General features: G+C 42.5%; 1 protein-coding gene across 1 annotated transcript; it reads left to right on the forward strand.

The window, feature by feature from the left end:
* The first annotated feature begins 23,182 nt into the window (after positions 1-23,182).
* Positions 23,183-23,904, forward strand: SCP2D1 (SCP2 sterol binding domain containing 1). The gene has a single exon (XM_007096554.3). The coding sequence runs from the start codon at positions 23,236-23,238 to the stop codon at positions 23,704-23,706; it is 471 nt and encodes a 156-aa protein (XP_007096616.1). The 5' UTR covers positions 23,183-23,235; the 3' UTR covers positions 23,707-23,904.
* The last annotated feature ends 407 nt before the right edge of the window (positions 23,905-24,311 follow it).

Consider the following 24,311-nt stretch of genomic DNA (forward strand, 5'->3'; position numbering starts at 1 on the left):
AAAACAACCCCAATTCCAGAGGGATAGAGAAATAGACCCCAAGGATGGAGTCTTGATGGGAGGGGCAGCAGTGTCCCATTGCAAAGGGGCACAGACTCACTGGCCACCATTATCATAATGATCAACTACACTCCATGATCTGCTAAATAAGGATTAACCAAAACATGCCCCTAACAGGAAAAAAGCAAGCCTCTCTCTGCTACTGCACTTGCCTATCAGCAGCTAGGGTTCTTTGGTGGCAAACAAGAGAAACAGACTCTAGTTAACTTAAGCAGAACAGTCATGTAGTAAGAAGCCATCAGGAGTCTCCCAGACTCAACTGAAGAGTTTTACAATGAGACCTCAAAAGTGAGAGGAAGAGAGCAGCTCTGGGGAGGTGGAGGGGCAGTCTCTGAAGCAGGGATTGATGGACAGCCTTTGTAGGGAACCACCACTGGAATAACTTAGTTCCAGCTGATTTTTTTTTTCTGGTCTTTGTGTCGTTTGGCTCAAGATTCAGATTCCTTGGGGAGCTGACTCGGGACATGTTCACACTGCTTGGGTGGGTAGTTGTAGCTGGGCAAGTTGATGGATTGGATCACCTGGAATGGGGGAGGTGGGTGTCCCAGCAGAACAGCCAGGAACTGTGAAAAGTGGGAGAGGGCCTAGGCAGGCAGAAGTGTCAGCTGCCTATTGATTCCTGACCAGTTCCTGTGGGTGCTTATTTGGATCTATTGGGCCTGACAGTCACTTCTCTATGAGCAATATCATTCTGTCTCAATGCCTCTTCTTCCCCCTCCCCATCCTTCCCCCAAGAATGAAAAGTTAAGCTTTTTTTCCTTCTCCATGCAAAATGTAATCTTAGATTAACTTTTGTCCCACTGGACCTAACTTCTTAAAGGCAAGTGTTCCCCAATGTTCTATCGTTCACTCTCCTTTGTTCTCAGTGTCCTTTCTGAACTGTTTTACTCCCCATCTCCCTGCAGGCGACTCCTTGATCTCCCATTAAGCCGTCGCTACTTCCCACGTTCAATTTCCTGTGGGAATCCTCCACCCAAATCCATTGGCCTCAGCCTGCTCTCCCTCCAGAATATGTTATGACAGATACCACACGGTGGCTTGCTCAGCACCCACTGCAATCCCTTTATGCATGCCTCTCTGTACTGGAGAGTCTGGAAAGATAAAAATGATGTTTCTCAAACTCCCGTGCAGCTAGGGAGCCATGTTTGATTGGCTTCCACCAACAGGCCCTTCCGCGTGAGGCATGAGAGGCATAAGTGGGTGATGTGAGTGATGGGGCTCTATGGAAGCTGAATGCATGGCCATGCGGGTGCCACATCTTGTGTCCAAGGCATTTGGTTCTTCTAGGGCAGCACCGGAGCTTCTTCTGTGGGTGGTGGCAGCATCAGGGTTTCTGCTAGGGAAGTTTGTATGCATCTCCTGGCTATATGTCACTTGGTGCTTGGCATTGGAAATGTGTGATACCTAATGGACTAAGCCTTTTCTGCTTGTTAGAGTGGATTCTGTTGTCTGCAACTAAGACCCCTGCCTGATACAAACACTCCCTGTCTCCCTCAGTGCTGTTCTATGTTAATAGACATTGAACAACAGGCTCTTTGGGGGAAAATTTGCACTTCCACCAGCAGTGTGTGAGTGTCTCAGCTGCTCTTTCTCCTTGCCAGCACCTGCTTTTGTCAGCACTTGATTGATGTTGGTAAAAGAAACTGTGTAATTTTTAAAAATGTTCCAATATCATAATATGACTTTGAATAGGAGGTAAGATCACACACACACACACACACACACACACACACACACCTTACATTACAGTAAAAAAAAAAAAAAAGCATGTGTCTTATTAACACTGACTGGGTCTTGTGAATATAACTTCTTTCTTTTAGCAGCCTATATAGTACAGATCAAGAATTTAGGCAAATCTGCAAGCTATTGTTTGACTTAAACTAGAAATACATGTCTGAATTTGTAAACATAGCTTCCCTAACTGTTCCTGTCTTCTCTCCAGGTGGGTGGATGGCCTGGGGACAGAGCTGCCTCATCATCGGTGCAGGGCACGTTTCTTCACACCCTGAATTGTCCTTTTTTTTTTTTTAACTTTATTAATTTTGAGAGAGAGAGCACACAGGAGGGGCAGAGAGAGAGAGAGAGAGAGAGAGAGAGAGAATCCTAAGCAGGCTCTGCACTGTAAGTGCTGAGCCTGATGTGGGGCTTGAACCCACAAAGCATAAGATCATGACCTGAGCAGAGATCAAGGGTTGGATGCCCAACTGACTGAACCACCCAGGCACCCCCTGAATTTGTCCTTTGAATGGGGGAGGAAACTATGAATAAAATGGCTCACGTACAGAAGTTGAGTGTCTGGACCAGTCTGTAATTTAGCCATTATTTTCTTTTTTCTTTTTTTCAATATATGAAGTTTATTGTCAAACTGGTTTCCATACAACACCCAGTGCTCATCCCAAAAGGTGCCCTCCTCAATACCCATCACCCACCCTCCCCTCCCTCCCACCCCCCATCAACCCTCAGTTTGTTGTCAGTTTTTAAGAGTCTCTTACGCTTTTAGCCATTATTTTCATGTTGAATTGGGAGGCACATTTAAAGACAAGAGGCATATGGTTAGTGGCTAATCAATGGCCTTGATAGAATTCTTAGCATTTCAGGAGGCTGTGCTCGTTTGAAACTAATGCTGGCTTCCTCTGTTAATTCTGTTCTGTTCCCCCCACCCCTTCCCCAAGCTTCCTCCCTGATTCCTAAAGTCTGTTGCAGAGCTGGGTGAGAGGATTTCCACCTGCATGCCAACCATGACCCAAATCTTGCTGAAGTTGGAATCTGACCACAGGACCCCAACTTTAGTTTTTCGTCTGAGGGGGATTTTCTCATTTCACCTTCCAAGGCAATGTTCAAACACATGATCCTTGACATCCAGAGAAATCCTTGCCTATTAGTGTCAGGCTCTTTTTTATGGAGAGACTAGGGCACCGTGTTGTGTTGTGTTGATGGGTGTGTGTGTTGGGGGGAAGATAGAGAGCAAGGTGGGTGGGGAGGGAGGTGGCAGAGGGGTGGTGAGTTCACCCATTACAGAGAACCAAATAAATTATTTCTGCGTAGTCCATCAGTTCAAATTTTCCTGTTGTCTTTTCTTTCCTCCTTGGTGCTGATGACTGGACTCTTTGGGATCCAGTGACCGAAGAAGGACAGGCATGTGGTGAACTTGCTCACGTTGAAGCATCTCATACCCTTTGCCCCTTTGAAAGTAGATACAGGAATTGCATTCCTTATCTTGTGCTCCACTTTTGAAACTTCCAGAAATAGGAATTTTGCTGTCAGTCCTCCGTGCAGGGAATCCCTTCCCTTCACAATAAGAAAGAAACTAAAACAGCACACAGTGGGGCCTGTAAAGTGTGGTGTTCTTGTAAAATATCAAACCCAACCTTTTGTCTGGTTTTAACTAACAAGCCACACTGTAGGTATGTCTATAACTCATTCCTGAATTCCATGACTGCTGTATTATTGTCTGTTTTTTCATGTATGTAGGTGACTCTGAGGTGACAGATTTGATTTCTCTTTGATTCCCCTCCCCACCCAAGATCTGACCCAGTGTATCAGTTAGCTTTTGCTATGTAACAAGCCACCCCAAAACTTAGTGGCATCGAATAACACATATTTTAATAGACTGTATTTTTTAGAGCAGTTGTAGGTTCACAGAAAAATTACATGGAAGGCACAAAGATTTTTCATGCACTCCTACCCACCCCCTCATGCACAGCCTCCCCCAGTGTCAATATCCCCCACCAAAGTGGTACATTTGTTGCAATTGATAAACCTACACTGAGACGTCATTACCATTTAAAGGCTATAATTTACCTTAGAGTTTACTCTGGGTGTACATTCTGAGAGTTTGGAAAAATGTATATTGACCTGTGTTCACCATTATAATATCATACAGAGTAGTTTCACTGCCTTAAAATTCCACATTCCATCTATTCATCCCTCCCTTGCACCCCCTCACCCCTGTCGACTGCTGGTTTTTTCACTGTGTCCATAGTTTTACCTTTTTCAGAATGTCACATAGTTAGGATCATTCATTTCACCTTTTCAGGTTGGCTTCTTTCACTTAGTAATATGAATTTTAAATTCCCTTGATACCTTTTCATGGCTTGATAGCTCATTTCTTTTTATCCCTGAGTAGTATTTTATTGTCTAATGTACCAGTTTATTTGTCCACTCACCTACTGAAGGACATCTTGGTTGTTTCCAAGTTTTAAAATTATGAATAAAGCTGCTATAAACATCCATGTGTAGGTTTTTGTGTGGACATAATGATGAATGAATACCAGGGAGCATGACTGCTGGGTCATATGGTAAGTTTTGAAAGAAACTGCCAAACTTTCATCCAAAGTAGCTATACTATTTTGCATTTCCACCATCAATGATGAGAGTTCCCGTTCCTCCACATCGTTGCCAGCATTTGGTGTTGTCAGTGTTTGGGATTTTGGTCATTTTATTAAGTGTGTAGTGGTGACACATATTTTTAATTTTTTAAAATGTTTATTTACTTTTGAGAGAGGAAGAGAGAGCGTAGTGGAGGAGGGGCAGAGAGAGAGGGAGACACAGAATCTGAGGCAGGCTCCAGGCTCTGAGCAGTCAGCACAGAGCCCGATGCGGGGCTCAAACTTACAAACAACAAGATAATGACCTGAGTCGAAGTTGGATGCTTAACCCAATGAGCCACCCAGGTGCCCCACATAGATTCTGTGGGTTGTCTAGGTGGCTTTTCTCAGATGGCAGCTCAGCTGGGACTGGATAGTCTAGGGTGTTCTCACTTTTACTTCTGGGGCCTTGGCCAGAATGGTGGGGGGGACCTTGTTTCATGTGGTTTCTCATCCTCCAGCAGGCTATCCCAGGCTTCTTCACATGGTGGAAAGCATTCTAACAGCAAGAGAGGGCGTGTCCAATTGTGCAACACTTTTGAAGGCTCTACTTATGTTTGGTACATCCCATTGTCTAAAGCAGGTCACATGGCCAGGTCCAGACTGTAGAGATGGAGAAATGAACTCCACTTCTTGCTTAGAGGAGGAAACTATTGTGACCACACTTTCCCATTCACAGCAGTTGGTGAACGTGATGTCTAACTCAGGAAAGGGATAATCTCTGACGTTCCTTTAAACCACTCTCAATCCCCACCCCAGGGGGGCACCCAGAAAAGCAGTTATGCGGGGAAATATTATAGAAAAGATATTAGGTAATCTCATTCTTCTTTTCTCATTACCCAGTTGGTATTATTCCAAAGGGGCAGTGATCTTTTCCTCAGACCCTAGCATTAAGAACTCACAGCCTCTGGTCCTAATGTCCCGTACAAGAAAAGCAACACATTTATTCTTGTCTTCATTTCTTAACTGCCGAGAAAGAGGTTGCTGAGGTTTAAGGGCTGATAATTAATTATGCCTCTTCCCCTTCCATCTTTGGAATCAGTTGAGAAATAGATGCAAGCATGGGAATTGGAGGTCAGAATGGCACCTCTTTGCTGGCAGCGCTGGACCAGAGAATGTGGTTGGGACTACGGCCAGACAGGCCTTCCTGCTTCTTCCCCTCAGGACAGAACTGGGCTGTCCATGGAGGGGAGCCTGGGTCTGCAGAGCAATCCACCAGCCCGGCCAGACAAAAGGAGAATTGTTGCCTCTCACTTTCAGGTCATGGCAGTCAAGACAGAAGGATCAGAGCAGGACTCAGGAACGGGGAGATAAAGGGCCACCCAAGCTGTGGGTGGCTATGGCTCCTCCTCCCTCCTCACCAGCAGTTGGGAGCAGACAGAAGGTTAGGTGGAAGCTTTCCCCAATACTTTCCATTTTGACTTTTTTGCAATTTTCTCAATGCATATATTTCTTAAACTTCTTTTTGAAGCATAATGTACATATAGAGAAGAGCACACATCATAAGTGTGTGGCTCAATACGTTTTCACAAATTGAAAACACTCATGTAACCAGCACCATATCAAGACTCAGAAAATTATCAGCTCCCTTCTGGCACGTGGGTGGCTCAGTCAGTTGAGTGTCTGACTCTTGATTTTGGCTCAGGTCATGATCCCAGGGTTGTGGGATCGAGCCCCATTCTGGGCTCTGTGTTGGGTATGGAGCCTGCTTAAGATTCTCTCTCTGTCTCTGTCTCTCTCTCTCTTCTCTCTCTCTTCTCTCTCTCTCCCTCCCTCCCCCCTGCCCTTCCCCCTCCTCATGCTCTCTCTCTCTAAAAAAAAAAAAAAAAAAAAAAAAAAAGGAAAAGAAAAAGAAAAAGAAAATTACCAGCTCCCTAGAAGCTCTATGGAGTCTTTTTTGTTCTGGCTTGTTTTGCTCACAATTATGATTGTGAGCTTCACCATGCTGTGTATAGATTTATATTGTTAATTTTCATTGCTGTGTAGTATCCTACTCTGTGAATACCGTGTAATTTACTTCCCTTCTACTGTTGATGGGCATATGTGTAGTTGCCAGCTTTGGCTTATTTGAAACGTTCTAATATATGCCTTTTGTGAAAATATGCAGTTATTTCAGGTTGATGTATCCCTAGAAATATCCCCTGGGGCCCAGTGATTCTACTTCTAGAATTACAGTCAACAAAAATGCCTAGCAGTTTTAGAAACTGAAACTGTTTTCCAAAGTGGAACTGTTTGGCACCCCCGCTGGCAACATTATGAGAGTTCTGGTTGCCCCCCTCCTTGCCTCCTTATACTGTGGAAAAGACAGAAGTTCCTGTTCTATACATGAAGGTGAAATACCAGGATAGGGAGGAAATGAGTCCACCTATAAAAGAAGAATGAAAGGTGAAGAATTTTACAAAGAATTTTAAAAATGTGTCAATCCATCTTATTTTTTGATGCATTTCAAACTAAGTTGCAGACAATTAACAGATGGGGTCTTTTTTAGGTGCCAAACACCCCCCTATAAGCAAGAGAGTGATTTGTGATCTAACTTTAGACACTCAAAATGCTCTCAAAGTCTCACCCAGCTCTATGGAGGAAGGGTTTGCAGACAAAATGTTCCCTCCACAGAAATTGTGATAAAACACCAATTAGTGACTGCAGCCACGAAGTGGGAGTGTTTAACCTTTCAGGCGTGCCAACAGTGTGCTCCTTAATTCGAAAATAGGGTACAAAGTGTTAGCAAGTGAAGAATAGTAATCATTCATCACTAAACTTGACATATCTCCTTTGCAGCAGAGGCAAAAGAAGGAATCCTCTGCGCTCCACTTATTCTGGCTTTCGTCTAACTTCTCTGAGAAAGGGCCTGATGCTCTAATGAGGGGTAGCAGACACAGAAAATATCCAGAGATCAGGAGAAAACAGGCTGACAGCTTTCCCCTCGAGAAGCCTACCTTCCTTCCAAGCTCCTCAGTGTACTTTATATGCATTACCCAGCGGCAAGTCTTATTATTCCTTTTTGCAAACGTAGAAAAGTGGTGCAGGAAGGCTAAAAAGGCTCACTGGAGGCTACAAGGGAAGCCAAATGTTCAGCTCAAAATAGAAACCGAGAGCTCTGGGAAACTCAGGCAGCCTGAGAGGGTCCTTTAATCTCTGGACCCTTCCGTGTCTTTTTAGACAATAAGCCTTTCCTTGAAAGAGCTTTTATTCCCCCAATGACAGGGCTGCCAAATCTCCCTCCAGGATGTTGTAAAAAGGTGACATTTAACAGTGGAAATTGAAACTGTAATTGACTTCTTTTAAAACAGAAAAACAAGTGCCCTGTATTCCTTCTCGTGGCCAGATGTTTGTAATTGTCCCCTTGGGATTCTACCTTGAGGGAAGCTGAAGAGGCAACATACAACAGTTCACTTGAATTAATAGAGTTACACTCTTAAGGTTTGTTTTTACTGCATGGACGGAAACCCCATCCAAGCAGATGGAGGTTTCAGGAAGAGGGTTCTAGCTCATGTTGCCTAGCCCTTGGGACCAAAGAAGCCCCAGAATCTCTTGCAGTGATAAGTAAAGAGCTGGAAGTGAACCCTTCATTTCCATATGTGGGTGTATGGGGGCCCAGGATTGTTTAGATTAATTGTGTTACTTGCTCTAACCTAGTGAAATTTTGGCAGAGATCATGTGAGCAAAGTCTTAAAATGTACTTCTACAGGAAGTCTTGCCTTGTATTTCTGTCATCATCATCATGAGAAGAACATGCCTCAGGGAGCTTGCTGGTCAAAGAGGATGAGAGACATATGGAGCCTGGAGCCTAGTCCAACTGAGCCTAGCCTAGACCAGCCAATCTCTAGCTTCTCTGCAAACATGTAAGCAAGAGACAATTGCTTATTGCTGTGAGCCCCTGAATTTTGTGGTGTTTTGTTATGTGGTGCATTATGTTATAGCTGACTGATACAGGCCCATTGAAAGGGGGATAGGGAGAGAGAGATTCTTAGTGGGCTGTAGACACAATTTGCAAAAGCGCTCAGCTTGGGGTAGTCATTACAGCAAGCACCTCATAACTGTGAGAGGAGCTGAATTCAGTGCGGTGACTGTATTTCATATATCTGAGGAAGAATGGAGTGAATCACACTGTGCTCTGAATGGCAGGCCTGCCTGTTGATATTTTCTTCTTAATTGTAACTTTTATAAATCCTTCTCTAATGGCTTCATTCCCATCTCTTCCCCAGTCAGTATGTTGACATCTCCTTATGACTCGATCTTGAGCTGAACCATGAATACCTATGTAAAAACCACTTAGATTCTACAATTAGCATTTTGCAGTATTTGCTTTGTTGCATGTCTGTCTGTCCATCCTTTGTAATGCCCCTGATTTCAAATCCGAGAGACCACCAAGGAGCTGATACTGATGCAAACACATGAGGGTTTATTTGCAAGCTCGAGCTTGGGCCCAAGTATACCCGACACAGCGGAGCAGGGACTTGGACCCCTAGGTTAAGAGGCGTAGCAGTTTTATAGGGGCCAGTAGCCAATGAGATTGTAACACACACAGAAAGTTGCATAGTCATGTCAGTCCACACGCAGGTGGCCAGTTGAATTACAATTTACCCTATAGTAACTGTTTGAACTAGCCTATCACTCTGGTCAGAATTGGCGTGCAAGTTTGGCGGGAAAAAGGTGGGGTTTAAGAATTGGCGCGCAAGTTTGGCGAGCAAAAGGCGGGGTTTACATTCTTTGGCGGTTAGGGGTTCCACATTCCTATATGAGCCGGTTTCCAGTAAGGGTGTGCTCAGCGGCTTGACTAGGGTGGGAGAGTGTCTTAAGCAATAAGTAGGTCATGTGGGGGTTATACATGAGATGGTGGGTGTAGCACAAAATGGAGTTAGTCTTGCTCTGCTTGTCCAGGGGTAGGGGATTTTTGTTAAATTCCTTGGGTCCCACACCTTCTTTCCCTCTGTCAATCCATCTTATTTTTTATGCATTTTGAAATAAGTTGCAGATATCAGTATACATCACCCTGATGGTGAATTTTGACAAAGGCATATATCCATCACCACTGAAAGACTATTCTGATTTTGACTTTTTTCTATTATAGATAAGTGTTACCTTGGTTTAGTGTATAAATGGAATTATACACTATGTAGTCTTTTGTGTCCAGCTTCTATTTGGCGTGTTGTTGTATCAGTAAGGGTCCTCATTTTAAAATGAATAATTAGGGGCGCCTGGGTGGCTCAGTCGGTTAAGCGGCTGACTTCGGCTCACGTCATAATCTTTCCGTCCGTGAGTTCGAGCCCTGCGTCGGGCTCTGTGCTGACAGCTCAGAGCCTGGAGCCTGTTTTGGATTCTGTGTCTCCCTTTCTCTGACCCTCCCCTGTTCATGGTCTGTCTCTCCCTGTCTCAAAAATAAATAAAAAACATTAAAAAATTTTTTTAAATGAATAATTAGACAAGATCTTTGAGGGTTCTCTTTACCTTAAGGTTTTGGGCTTCTGTGATGTCTGTACAATTATAGTAACCACTGTTGAGTGATACACTTGAACCAAACATCCTTCTGAAACAGACATCTCTCCTGCTTGTCTGTTCCAGATCTAGTCCTTTGGTTTCACTCTCTCTCCCCACCCACCTCTCTTTAGGGTTGATAAATCTTTCAAAACTGCTGAGGGAATTTATTGAGATTTGTCCCACGGGCACAGTGCTTTTGATTTACTGAGTTGAGTAAAATGTAGGGGCTGACTGAGCTCTTTGGATTAATTGCATCTGACTTTTCCCTAAGGGGTCATCAGCAGTTTATCCTTCGTAGGACTCACAACAGTGTGTCCAAACTGTGGGTTAGTGGGAATGATTGAAAGCCTTGGCAAGTTGTCTTTCTTACTTTGCTCGGCTCTGGTTGGGCAACCAGAATCCATGGAAGTGAGTGGTAAAAAAATGAAAGAAAATAAGAATAAAGTGACAGTCTTCTTCCACAGTAGCTAAAAGCCAGTGCCTTATCCCTCAGACTTGGCTTGAGGATTTAACTAATTTAACTACAAATTAAAGCCACACTCAGTGTGGCGGGCTCCTGGCTTTGCTCCGGGTCAATTTAGCTAAGCTGGAACTACGTTTCCCAGAATTCCATTCCCTGCAGACTTCCGGGATTAGCGCGGACCGCTTTGCGACTTCGCGAGCTTGGGAAGACGGAAGTGACGCAACGCTGGGGTCTTTAAGTCTTTGAAAGGCTGGTGCTGGTGCGGCTCGGGTGCTGTAGCAGGTCTTGGGATTGGGTTAGATCCCTGGCTCACCGGTGGGCGGGGGACAGCGGGCGGTCGCCGCGTTCCTGCAGCCCTTTCGACAGCTGAGCGGCGGTAGGCCAGCAGCAACTGCCATCAGCTTCCCTGACTTGTGGGCCAGGCTGCCTGTTGCGCGGCTTGCCGGGCGCCACCGAAGCAACAGCTGTGCCTAAGCGGTGCAGCCAGCTCCCTCCCACAAATGTACCACACGGCCCGTATTCTGTGTTACTCTTGACGCTCCTGCCTCTCTGATTGAATCCCGAGTGATTTCCCGCCACAGAGCATGTGCAGCGTTCACTGCTAGTTCTCTCTTTTCCTCCCTAACACCCAGGTTTGGTTCCAGGATTTCACACTCCTCCACGCAGCTAGGAGATTCAGGGAAAGCTGGATGAGCGCAGCTTCAGAGGTGACTTGGTGAACCTAAGCCAGTGTTGCTAAGGGTAATGGACCCAGTCCTAGCCTGCGGGATGGGGGAGAAGTCACTGAAGGACTTCTAGAGAATAAGCCATTTGGATAAAAGAGAGAAATATGGGAGGAAATGGCTTTGTGTTGTTCTACTAGATGTTGCCCCAAAGTGTTGCTTCCACAAGGCACATGCTATGGGAAGATGGAAGGAAGGACGTTGGCCCTTGAAAGCTCATTGAGCTGCTCAAGAAACCAAACCTGAAATAGCCAGCTTATCCCTAGTTGTCTAGGGCTTTCCCAGGTTCAGCGCTGGAGGTCCTGTGTCCCAAGAAGCCCTTCAGTCCTGAGTATGCGCCATGGGGATCACTCTCCCCCTGCCTCAAGACTTCAATGTGAGATAATAATTCCCTTTACTGTTTAAGCCCTGTGAGTTGTGGCTGGTTTTGGTGCGTGTAGCTGAAAGCATTCTGAACGGTTACAGGGCAGTAGAAGAATGTGCCTTTTGTTTCTGAGAGCAGTTATAAAAGAGACACTGTAAACCCTGTTTTGTGTAAAGGCAACATCATTAGAAAAGCGCCACTGATCTTAGACACTACTTGTGTGTCAGTTTCGTTTATTCAAAATCAGTGTTACTAATTTATGGGCAGGCATAACTTAATACATTTTACCTAATTAGAAAAAAATTACCATTTGGACATGCCTATGATATATTACAAGATAAATATAACTTCTATTTTAGGTATTTACATGTCTTTGGTCTTTTATGTAGCTTCCTCTTAAAATAGGAGTGCCCTTAAAGCCAATGAAGTGATGCCTTTTGGGTAGGGAGGGAGGGGGTGATCTCTGTTCTTTATGATTAAAATTCTTAAATAAGTTATAGCAGCACTTTCAACAATAGCCAAATTATGGAAAGAGCCTAAATGTCCATCAACTGACGAATGGATATGTTGCATCCACACGACTCCTGAAACAGAATGCTACGGGCACCAGTGACAGTCACAACAAAGTTTATTACAATGAGAGGCAAGGCCGACCGATCGGGACCAACACTCTTGATAAGAGTGCGGCCCCGAACAGCCGGGGGACAGAGTTTTTATAACCAATCACATCGTTTTATCATCACCTGGGAACAAAACAAAGAAACAGGTTCCAGATGAGTTAACAGTTGCCTAATGAGGTGTTTACTTTAGACTTTCTGCCTCTAAGTTGCAACCAGTGGATCTCCTTGACCCTGCCTCTGATGCTCTTTTCTTTGAACTTTTGTTTCCTTAATTGGTGAAGCCTAATTTACAAGGGTATGAGGCGTAGTTTACCAGAGCAAAGCAAGGCTGTTATCTCTTAACCTTCAGTGTCAACACAAAGCTGTTATTTTTCAAGCTAAGCATTAGCCCTACACTACAATTTAACCCTTACAGATAAAGAAGATGTGGTTTGTATATACAATGGAATACTACTTGGCAATGAGAAAGAATGAAATCTGGCCATTTGTAGCAACGTGGATGGAACTGGAGAGTGTTATGCTAAGTGAAATAAGTCAGTCAGAGAAAGACAGGTACCATATGTTTTCATTCATATGTGGATCCTGAGAAACTTAACAGAAGACCAGTGGGGAGGGGAAGGGGGGAATAAACGTTACAGAGAGGGAAGGAGGCAAACTATAAGAGACTCTTAAATACTGAGAACAAACTGAGGGTTGATGGGGGGTGGGGGAGAGGGGAAAGTGGGTGATGGGCATTGAGGAGGGACCTGTTGGGAGGAGCACTGGGTGTTGTATGGAAACAAATTTGACAGTAAATTACATATAAAAAAAGGGATAACAAACTTTCAGTTATAAAATAACACCTTGGGATGAAAAGCACAGGGTACAGAACATACTCAATAATACTATAGTAACTTTGTATGGTGACAGGTGGCAATTACCCTTACCATGGTAAGCACTGCATAACATGCAGAATTGTTGAAGCACTATGTTGTATACCTGAAACTAACATGACCTTGCACATCAACTACACTTAAATAAAAGAGAATTTGAAGTCCTAATACAATGAAATAAAATAAAATAAAATAAAATTCTTAAATAAGTTACTGGGACTTTAAGAATATATTTGTAGGTGAGTTTGGTGTCGTTTAGTTGATTTTTCCCCCCAGAAATAAAGGCTTCTAGGGCTTGACACTGTCCTCCTGTGGGTGTGGAAGATTAATTGCATCATTGATCTTTACCCTTTCCTGTGTCTACACCTGTCCTAGCATGGGCTGCTGTAACAAAAATACCATATTGGATGGCTTATACCTAACAGGAACTTATTTTTCACTGTTCTGGAGGCTAGAGGTCCCAAGACCAGGATGCCAGCATGGAGGGGTTCTGATAAGAGCCCTCTTCTGTGTTGCAGACTGCCAACTTCTCATTGTAGCCTCATATGGTGGAGAGCAGAGAAGGAAGCAAGCTAAGCAAGTTTTGTGTGACTGTAATGATAAGGTACACTAATCCCGTTTATGAGGGCCCACCCTCATGCCTCATCTAATCCTCACTGCTTCTTAATACTAACAAATTATGGTGGTAAAATTTGATTTTATGAATTCTTGGGGTACACAAACACTGAGTCCATAATAACACCCTTTGCCATGTAGGCTGTGCCCTCCCACTGTGACTGGGTTTATCCTGGTGTTGTTCTTTGTCCAATAGGTGCCAGCAGAGGCTGGAAAAGTACTCACATAGTTGGGATTGTTCATGCACTGCCTCCAGTATGACAATGTGCCTAGGTTAGCCTGTTAGGGAACGAGCGTCACATGGCATGACCACACCAACTGAAAGACAAACTGCCAAATGTGAGTGAGCCCAGAGGAGACAGAAGAATCACCTAGCTGAGCCCAGCCTAAATTACTGGCCCATTAACTCATGAGCGAAAGAAATGGTTATTGCTTTAAGCCAGGGAGTTTGGGGGTGTTTTATTACACAGCTTTATTGCAGTAATGGATAACTAAAGCCATCTTTTATCCATCAGGGACAGTTTGGAGGAGCTGAATGTGTTGGCTTTACAGACAGTCATACCTTGTAGAATTTAACTCAGAAGTTGCCCAGTAATTACTCACTTGGGCGTGCTTATGTTCTATTCAAAGATAAATATAACAGTACCATTAAAAAAAAACCAGTACCATTTTAAGTATAGATCTATATCTATATCTGGTATCTATATCTATATAGATATAGATCTATCTTTAGGTCTTTAAAGATCTATCTTGAGCTTTGTCCAAAAATGGGATGCCTTCACATGGACCAGATCCCACTAATGGGAGCTGGTCTCTGTTCCACATGTATAATAGTCTCAAGGGAGTTATTGGGGATTTTTATATGAGTCTGGTGTAATTCAGCAATTAAATTCAGGGACAGCATCCACTAATTTCCTTATGGTGGTTAAGACAGTATTGGGTTTGTTTCCTAGAGTGCTGATGCAAAATCATATTTGACTATTTAAATTTGAATTCATTGTAACTAAATAAAATTAATCTGGTTCTTCAGTAATACTGGCCATATATCAAGTGCTCAACACCCACAGATGGATAGCGGCTACTGCTTTGGAGAGCACAGATACAGAACATTTTCATTATCTCAGAAAATTTTATTGGGCAAGTGCGGTCTCAGTGCTTCTGTTCACATTTCTTATTTACAACATCTTTTCTGTCTAAGCTTCTAGTTTCTGCTGACTGCTTGATTCTGACAGCCCCTCAATCTGTACCCTTTGGGAAAAATGAATTATTGTTTTCTAGATATTTGATAAAACTGAAGCTAGCCTGTTTTGACATTTACAATGTTAAATGTTCTCTTAGTTTACAGGTTACAAAACTAACTGACAGAAGGAGTATCCATGCAGTGAGACTTGGCGGGGGTAGTGAGGGCAGCTGAGAGAATCCCTCAGTTTGAGTTGTAAAATCCCCGAAAAAACTTGAAGGGTAAAGAGAAGAAATTGAGTGTGGGGTGCCTGAGTGTTTCAGTGGGTTGAGCATCCGACTTTGGCTCAGGTCTCAAGCTCGTGGTTAGTGAGTTTGAATCCTGTGTCAGACTCCGTGCTGACAGCTTGGAGCCTGGAGCCTGCTTTGGATTCTCTGTGTGTGTGTCTTTCTCTGCCCCTCCCCTGCTTGCTCTCTCTCTCTCTCTCTCTCTCTCTCTCTCTCTCAAAACTAAATATTTAAATTTTTTTTTAAAAGAAGAAAATGAAGCACAAAGAGAGACTATTGGGCAAAATTGTGTTGCATTGGTCAGGTGCCCCTGAACTTGCCCTCCCCACACCCACTGCAGCTGAGCTAGCTTTGCTAGAGGACAGAGCCCACAGCTGGTCTCTACTCTGCTTTCCTCAAGAAGGGATTTCCTCCCAAAGCAACTTTTTTTAATGTTTATTTTTTTTTTGAGAGAGAGAGAGAGACAGAGACAGAGACAGAGACAGAGAGAGAAAGTGTGTGTATGTGTGTGGGTGTGTGTGCGTGCGCTCACGTGCACATGCCCATGCAAGTGGGGGAAGGGTAGAGAGAGAAGAGAGAGAGAATCCCATGCAGGAAGGCTCCACGCTGGCAGTGGCAGAGCCTGATGCAGGGCTTGATCTCACGGTTCATGAGATCATGACCTGAGTCAGACGCTTAACCAACTGAGCCACCCAGATGCCCCCATCCCCTCCAAAGCAACTTCTCCCTGGATCACTTCTGGCCTCTCTTCACCCTTTTACTCACTTGAATGAGAGGACTTTTTTTTTTTTACTTGGTTTTATTTTATTTTTATTTTGAAACAATCTCAATTATAGAAAATTTGCAAGTGTTCTAATTTCCTGAATTATTGTTTTAATATTTTTAATTTTAATTCCAGTATAGTTATCATATGGGGTTATATTAGTTTCAGGTGTATAATATAGTGATTCAACAGTTTTATATGTTACTCAGTGCTCATCATGGTAAGTGTACTCTTTATTCCTCATTACCTATTTCCCCCATCCCCTCACCACCTCCCCTCTGCTAACCGTCAGTTTGTTCTCTTTAGTTAAGAGTCTGTTTCTTGGTTTGTCTTTCTTTCTCTCCTTTCTCATCTGTTTTGTTTCTTAAATTGCACATATGGGTGAAATCATATGGTATTTGTCTTTCTCTGATTGACTTATTTCACTTAGCATTCTCCAATTCCAACCATGTTTTGCAAACAGCAAGATTTCATTTTTTTATGGGTGAATAATATACCTTTGTATATATATATATATATATTCCACAACTCCTTTATCCATTCACCTATTAATGGACACTTGGGTTACTTCCATAATTTGGCTATTATAAATAATGCTGCCTTCAGCATAGGGGTGCGTATGTACCTTTGAATTAATGTTTTTATATTTTGGGGGTAAGTATCCAGTAGAATGCTTACTAGATCATAGAGTAGTTCTATTTTTAACTTTTTGAGGAAAATCCATATGTTTTCCATAGTGGCTGTACCAGTTAGCATTCCCACCAACAATGCACGAGGATTACTTTTTCTCCACATCCTACCAATACTTGTTGTTTCTAGTGTTTTTTGTTTTTATTTTAGCCCTTCTGACAGGTGTGAGGTGGTATCTCATCATGGTTTGATTTGCATGTCCCTGACGATGAGCGATATTGAGCATCTTTTCATGTATCTGTTGGCCATCTGTATGTGTTCTTTGGAAAATGTCTGTTCATATCTTCTGCCCATTTTTAAATTGGATTATTCATTTTTTGGGTGTTGAGTTGTTTCAGTTCTTTATATATTTTAGACACTAACCCTTTATCAGATATGTCATTTGCAAATACCTTCTTGCCTTTTATAGTTGATGGTTTGTTGATAGTTTCCTTCGCTGTGGTAGAAGCTTTTAATTTTGATGAAGTCCCAATAGTTTATTTATGCTTTTATTTCCCTTGCCTCAAGAACATATCTAGGAAAGTGTTGCTACAGCCAATGTTAGAGAGATTGCTGCTCTATTTTATAGTACTTGTGGTTTCAAGTCTCACATTTAGGTCTTTAATCCATTTTGAGTTTATTTTTGCATTTGATGTAAGAAAGTGGTCCATTTGCATGTATCTCTGCAGTTTTCCAAACACCATTTGTTGAAGAGACTATATTTTGCCATTGGATATTCTTCCTTGCTTTGTTGAAGAGTAATTGACCATATAATTGTGGGTTTGTTTCCAGGTTTTCTATTCTGTTCCATTAATTTATGAGTCTATTTTTGTGACAGTACCATACTGTTTTGATTACTACATCTTTGTAATATAACTTGAAGTCTGGAATTGTGATGCCTCCAGCTTTGCTTTTCTTTTTTAAGTTTGCTTTGGATATTCCATCTTTTGTGGATGCATACAAATTTTAGGATTGTTTGTTCCAGTTCTGTGAAAAATGCTGTTGATATTTTGGTAGTGATTGCATTAAATGTGTAGTTGCTTTAGGTAGTATAGACATTTTAAAAATATTTGTTCTTCCAATCCATGGGCATGGATTGTCTTTCTACTTCTTTTTATCATATTGGTTTTTTTAAATCAGTGTTTTATAGTTTTCAGAGTACAGGTTTTTCATCTCTTTCATTAATTTTATTCCTAGGTATTCTGTTATTTTGGGTACCAGTGTAAATGGGATTGTTTTCTTAATTTCTCTTTCTGCTGCTTCAGTATTATTGTATAAAAATTCAACAGATTTCTGTATATTGATTTTGTATCCTGCAACTACCAAATTCACTGATCAGTTTTAGCCATTTTTTTGTGTGTGGAATCTTTCAGGTTTTCTATATATAGTATCATGTCATCTGTAAGTAGTGAAAGTTTTATTCCTTCCTTACCAATGTGGATACCTTTTATTTCTTTTTGTTGTCTGATTGATATGGCTAGGACTTTCAGTGCTATGTTGAATAGAAGTGGTGGTGTGGGAGTGGACATCCTTGTCTTGTTCCTGACCATAGGGGGAAAGCTCTCAGTTTTTCCCCATTGAGTATAATGTTCACTGTAGGTTTTTCATATAAGGCCTTTATTATGTTGAGGTATGTTCCCTGTAAAACTGCTTTGTTGAGGGTTGTTCTCATGATGTTTGGGATGATTCTTTTTGGGTGTTAAACCTGGGAAGTATAAACTAAGCTCCTCCACGTCCAGAACTTTCCCTTGGTAGGCCCCTCACTATAATCCCCAGGCATTAGCCTCCCAGGAGTGGGGCTGATAGGTAGTTGGATAGCTCTTGGCTGTAGTGAAAAATGCTTCTGTGAACATGGATGTACCAATATCTGTACAGGTGCCTGCCCTTACTTATTTTGGGTATGTTCCCAGAAGTATATGATATACTGGAGCATATAGTAATTCTATGGTTAATTTTCTGAGGAGCCACCATGCTGTTTTCTATAGTGCTGCGCCATTCTTCATTCCAGCCAGCAGTGTACAAGGGTTCAGATTTCTCCATATCCTAACCAACATTTGTTTTCTATCTGTGTGTATTCTTAACAGTGCCTAGCCCAGTGCTTTCCATAGTAGATGCTCAACAAATATGTTGAGTGGATGGATATGATGGCAAACTTTAGGATCCTTGAATACTCACATTATCCAAATTCTTGTAGGATTTTGATGAAATTTAGTGAAGAAAAGATCTCAGGAATTCTGGGACATTTCCTCAGAACACCTGACCTTTACAAAGAGGTCATCCTGATGATAATGATGACAGTGAGTTGTGGGGAGCCCTTCCTGCCTGAAGTGAGCTGCCTCCCCTTTTTCTTTAAAAATTTTTTTAAATGTTTATTTCTGAGAGAGAGGGAGAGAGACCAAGCACAAGCGGGAGAGGGGCAGAGAGAGAGAGAGACACAGATACTAAAGCAGACTCCAGGCTCTGAGCTGTCAGCACAGAGCCCGATGCGGAGCTTGAACCCCTGAACTGCACGATCATGACCTGAGCCAAAGTCGGACGCTTAACCAACTCAGCCACCCAGGCGCCCCAATGCCTCTCCTTTTTCAACGCTGACTAATTTGTTGCCAGATGAAGATGTGGATCCAAGGTTATGAATCTCTCCATGCATATGAAAAAAGTCACAAATCTGCATCTTAAAATGTGGATTCTCTCTTTTTTTATATGTCAGTAGCTGTGGCAGATTGCATTGTTGGTCCTAACTTTTCTCCTCTCCCTGCCTCTTGCCCCATCATGGTGTCTTCATGGGTAGGGTGTGCTCCCCCAACCTTAGACTTTGCTCCTGGCTCTGAGAGTTGCTTTTGCTGCTAGTCTAGGGCAGGAGTGGCATTGAGCCAGGGCCGAGCCTGGGCCTTTCTGCTTGCAGCTCTTGTATTTCTGCCATTACCACAGGAGGGACATGCCTGGCTGGCCCATTGATTGCAGAGAGGTGAGAGACACATGTGTCCTAGAAGAACAACTTCATCCTCAGCCGAGGGCAGCACACCCCAGCCACCCAAAAGACGTGTGAGAAGTAGCTGTTTAATGTTAAAAACTGAGTTTGTTTGTTTGCCACATAATATAGCAAGAGTTAATTGATATAAGACTTAATTAAAAAGTTTAAATTATGCAACGTAGTGCAATAATAGCAACTGATAGATATAGGAACTAATTAAATAAAAAAGGATCCACTGTTCCAGAGGGCTTGTGCCCTCTGCATTAGACAGAGCTCATACCAGTAGCAACATGCCTCTTTTTGTTTTTAAAGCCAGGTTTGTTGAAGTATAGTTTACATATTTAAATGTATCCCTTTTAGTGTACAGTTCTGCATTTTGTTTTTTTTTATTATATTTTATTTTATTTTATTTTTAAACGTTTATTTTTGAGACAGAGAGAGACAGAGCATGAACGGGGGAGGGTCAGAGAGAGGGAGACACAGAATCCGAAATAGGCTCCAGGCTCTGAGCTGTCAGCACAGAGCCTGATGCGGGGCTCGAACTCACGGACCGCGAGATCATGACCTGAGCCGAAGTCAGCCGCTTAACTGACTGAGCCACCCAGGCGCCCCTACAGTTCTGCATTTTGACAAATACATACAATTGTGTAACTACCACCACCATCAAGAAAAGTTCCATCACTGCACTCCACGCCCACCAAAAAAAAAATTCTCTCTGGCCATTTGTAGACAAATTCACTTTTTACCCCTAACCCACCGCTCATTTTTCTGTTTGTTTGTTTTTACAGTTTTGCCATTTTTAGAGAGTCATATGAATAGAATGATATAGTATGTCATCCTTTCAATCTGTCTTCTTTCTCTCAGCATAAGGCCTCTGAGGTTCATGTGTGCTGTAGAGTAAATCAAGAGATCATTCCCTTTTGTTGCTGAATAGTATTCCATTCTATGATTATGCCAATTTTCGTATCCAAGAGGAAGGACATAAGAAAATATTTGGATTATCTCCTCTGTTTTGCTTTTATGGACAGTGCTTTTGGGAACATTTGTTATGTGTCTTTTTGTAGACACGTTTTCATTTTTACTGCATAAATACCCAAGAGGAGAACCTATGGGTTGTGTGATGAGTGTATGTTTGACTTTGACCACCCTACCAAGCAGTCTTCCACAACTGCAGCAACCTTGTGCACTCCCACCCGCCATACACAGGAGCTCCAGTTGCTCCACAGCCTTGCCAACACTTGCCATTGTCAGTCTTTCCAATATTAGCGATTTTAGTAGACGGGAAGAAATCTCTCATTATAGTTTTAATTTGCATGTCCTCAGGGACTCATGATGTTGAGCACCTTTCCATGTGTATATTGGCCATTCATACTGGAATTCCTTTTTTAAGTTTATTTTTTTTTTTATCGAGAGAGAGAGAGAGAGAGCGCGCTAGGGAGGGGCAGAGTAAGAGGGAGAGAGAATCCCATGCAGCTCCCCATGAACCATGAGATGAGCCAAAACCAAGAGTCAGACACTTAACTGACTGAGCCACCCAGGTGCCCGCATACTGAAATTTCTTTAATGGTAGAAATACTTAGTTGTAAAAGATAGGAACTCATGAAGGGGACAGATATGGGCTTGGAACTATGTTCCCCTCTGACATGCTGAGGCAGGAGTGGACCTGTGTGAATAATTCAGAAGGAACAACCCTGTCCTGAGGAAAAGCAGTTATGGATGGGGTGGGTGGCAATGGGGCCAGTTCACTGTTGATGGCTCACAGCAATATTACTGAGGAATTGCTCACCTCTTCATTTAAAATTCTCTATGCAAATGTCCATACCAGGTGGCTTCAAGGTGAAGTCTTGGTTTTGGAGGCCACTGGGTTTTATTTAACTGCTCCATGTTGATAATACCAGCTCATGCATCATGTACCAAAGAAAATATACCAAACCTTTTTTTTTTATTTTCTGCATTCCTCCCAGAGAGAACAAAGCTATCAGCAACTCCATTTAATATAGTTTCACTTGCATATAAAAGCAGCATGGCTAGGAAAGGACATAGACACCCACTTGGTGGAGCTCCCAATGGCCAAACATGGGACAGTGTGAGCAAGAAAATAAATAATGATAGTAATAGATTATGACCCACAGAATAAAACAAATATTACAGGTCCATACTGAGATAAAAATATAGTTGAACAAATAAAGAAATGGGGGAGATGGGACAGCAATTCTTACAGCAGAATTTCAATTGTTAAATCCAAGGGGAGTGATGGAGATGGAAAATGGCCATTTGGCACACATCACACTGATGGACCACTGATGGATGCAAAGAGGAGACGGTTGAAGTATGATCTGAAACGGGATATTGGCAAAGTCTTAGTATCTCCTTATAAGTTACTTATTACAAGGGAGAAACAGTAACTGCAGTGGAGAAAACTGGTGGACATCACCTTGACCAAGTGATCAAGGTCAGTGTCACCAGTAATGGGACACAGCAATACCATGTAGCTCCTGATATGATGCACTGAGAAGGACACAAGATCATCTCTGTGGTACTTTGGCCCAAAATGCATAACCTCAACCTGATCATTAAAAAACATTAGACCCCAATGAGGGACATTTTACAGAATAACTGGCCAGTATTCAAAAGTCTCAAGGTCATTATAGACAAAGACTGAAGAACTCCCAGACTGGAAGGCACTAGGAAGACATAAAAACTAAATTCAGTGCAGGACCCTGGACAAGAAGGTGGATTGTGGACCAGAAAATAGATATTAGGGGGACAATTGGCAAAATTTGAGTATGGTCTGTAGATTAGTTAATAGTATTGTATCTACATTTCTTTCCTGGTTTAGATCATAGTACTGTGCTATGTAAAATATTAACATTTGATTAATATTTGGGGAAATGGGATGCAGGTGATACAGAAAATCTGTACTGTTTTTAGAAACTTTTTCTAAGTCTGACATTATTTACAAATAAACATATACTTGGGTTGTAGAGTCATTCTACCTCTGTTTAAACCTGGCTACCCTACTAACTAGTTGTCTGACTTTGGACAAGTCATTTCATTCCTTGCCTCAGTTTCCCTATCTATAAAATGGGAATAAATATAGTACCTACCTCAGAGGGTTGTAATGAAGATTAAAAATGTTAGTACATGTGCCATGCCTACAACAGTGCCTTCACACAGTAAGGGCTGTATTATTACATGCAATTATTGTGTGAGGTCAGCAGCATCTTCTATTGATCTTAGGGATATTCCTTTCTCCCCCCTCTCTCACTGTGCCTATGAAACTTTCTGATGCAAGTCCTGGTGCTGATTCTTTCTCTGACCAGCCATTTTTCTCTAAAAGCATTTCCCCTTCCGTCAGCAGCCAGGTAATGCCAAATCCAACATCAGGATCTGTGCATTAAGGATTATCCACTTTTGAAGGAATCAAAATAACTGCTCTCTGAGTTAAGATTGCTACCAGAGATGCCTGCATTGGAAAGACAGAGCTCACATCACCGAAGAACCTTCTGGGGTCCCTTTCTCTTATTCCTAACATGGGGTCCAGAATTTTCCAGACTTGTGAGACTAACAGCCCTGATTGGTTTGAGGGAGTGGTGGTGTGGATATGCCTCACAATTACCTATCTGAGACTTCACCCCATGTCACATTTTAGTATCTGTTTGACCAATAAGACTGCAGCACACACACTGGCCTCATTCCTTGCTTGGGCCTTACCTTTGATGTCACAATCTGACTTATAGATATTAATCTGGCCACAGCTGCTCACAAACCAGACGGCAAGGTCAAGAGGAGCAGCACAGTAAGATGTGGAAGAGAATTGACCATCAACCCAAAATCAAAGCAGGGGATGGACCTCAGGCAGCCCAGCTCAAAGAACTGGGTGCAGCTCAGGAACCTGCCATGTCACACGCTCTAGAGCTGTCAGAATTCCAGAGCTTTCCTGTGTTTGAAGACATTAGCCATCACATCAAAGAAGAGGGGGCCCAACTGGTAAAGAAAGTCAATGCCATCTTTCAGCTGGACATCACCAAAGATGGGAAGACCATTCTGCAGTGGACCATCGATCTGAAGAATGGTTCTGGGGACATGTATCCAGGACCTGCCAGGCTCCCAGCAGACACTATCTTCACAATCCCAGAACCCATCTTTATGGAGTTGGTTTTGGGCAAAATGAACCCTCAGAAGGCTTTCCTTGCCGGCAAGTTCAAAGTGAGTGGCAAAGTTCTGCTTGGTCAGAAGCTGGAGAGGGTTTTCAAAGACTGGGCTAAATTTTAAGCATGTAAAATAACAAGGAAATGATCAGAACTTCTCTCCGATTATGTTGAGCAGAAATCATGCTTGAACTGAAGATTAAAGCAAAAGTATCCATTATTTTTACTCAAATGCTTCCTATTCAAGTTTGATTAATTTTCATGCTGATGTGTTCATTTTTAGTGAGGGTTCTAGAGCAGTAAAGAGTGTTGGAGTACATCACCTAAAATCTTTGTCTTTTTCTTTTTTTAGACTCATGTATGCTATAATGTGCTAGGGTGAAAGCCATACAGAAAAATGGGTGGTTTTGACAGTTGGATTTAGATGGTTTCACGATTGAGTTCCTGAGAAGTTTGTTTGTTTTTTTATGCTTTGGGGAAAGAAGTGCCAACTATCACTGTGTAGTTTTGCATGCCAGTTGGTAACTTGGTTCTTGGAGGAAATTTTAAGTTTGCAGAGCTCTGGGAGGGTGGGCTCCATAGCTGTGTGGGTGGAGCAAGGTCTAGAGGTCTTGGTGTATCATGACTTTGGATGCACTTAATTCCAAGAGAATCCAAGGGCTTGGAAGATGTTCTAGGCTGCTGGATCTTAAACTAGAGCCCATATCATACCACTTGCAAGACTGGTGA

Source organism: Panthera tigris, chromosome A3, assembly GCF_018350195.1.
Source record: "Panthera tigris isolate Pti1 chromosome A3, P.tigris_Pti1_mat1.1, whole genome shotgun sequence".
NCBI lineage: Eukaryota > Metazoa > Chordata > Mammalia > Carnivora > Felidae > Panthera > Panthera tigris.

Excerpts from the sequence above, each read along its gene's own strand:
- SCP2D1 (XM_007096554.3), top strand. The coding sequence starts at position 23,236 with ATGTGGAAGAGAATTGACCATCAACCCAAAATCAAAGCAGGGGATGGA.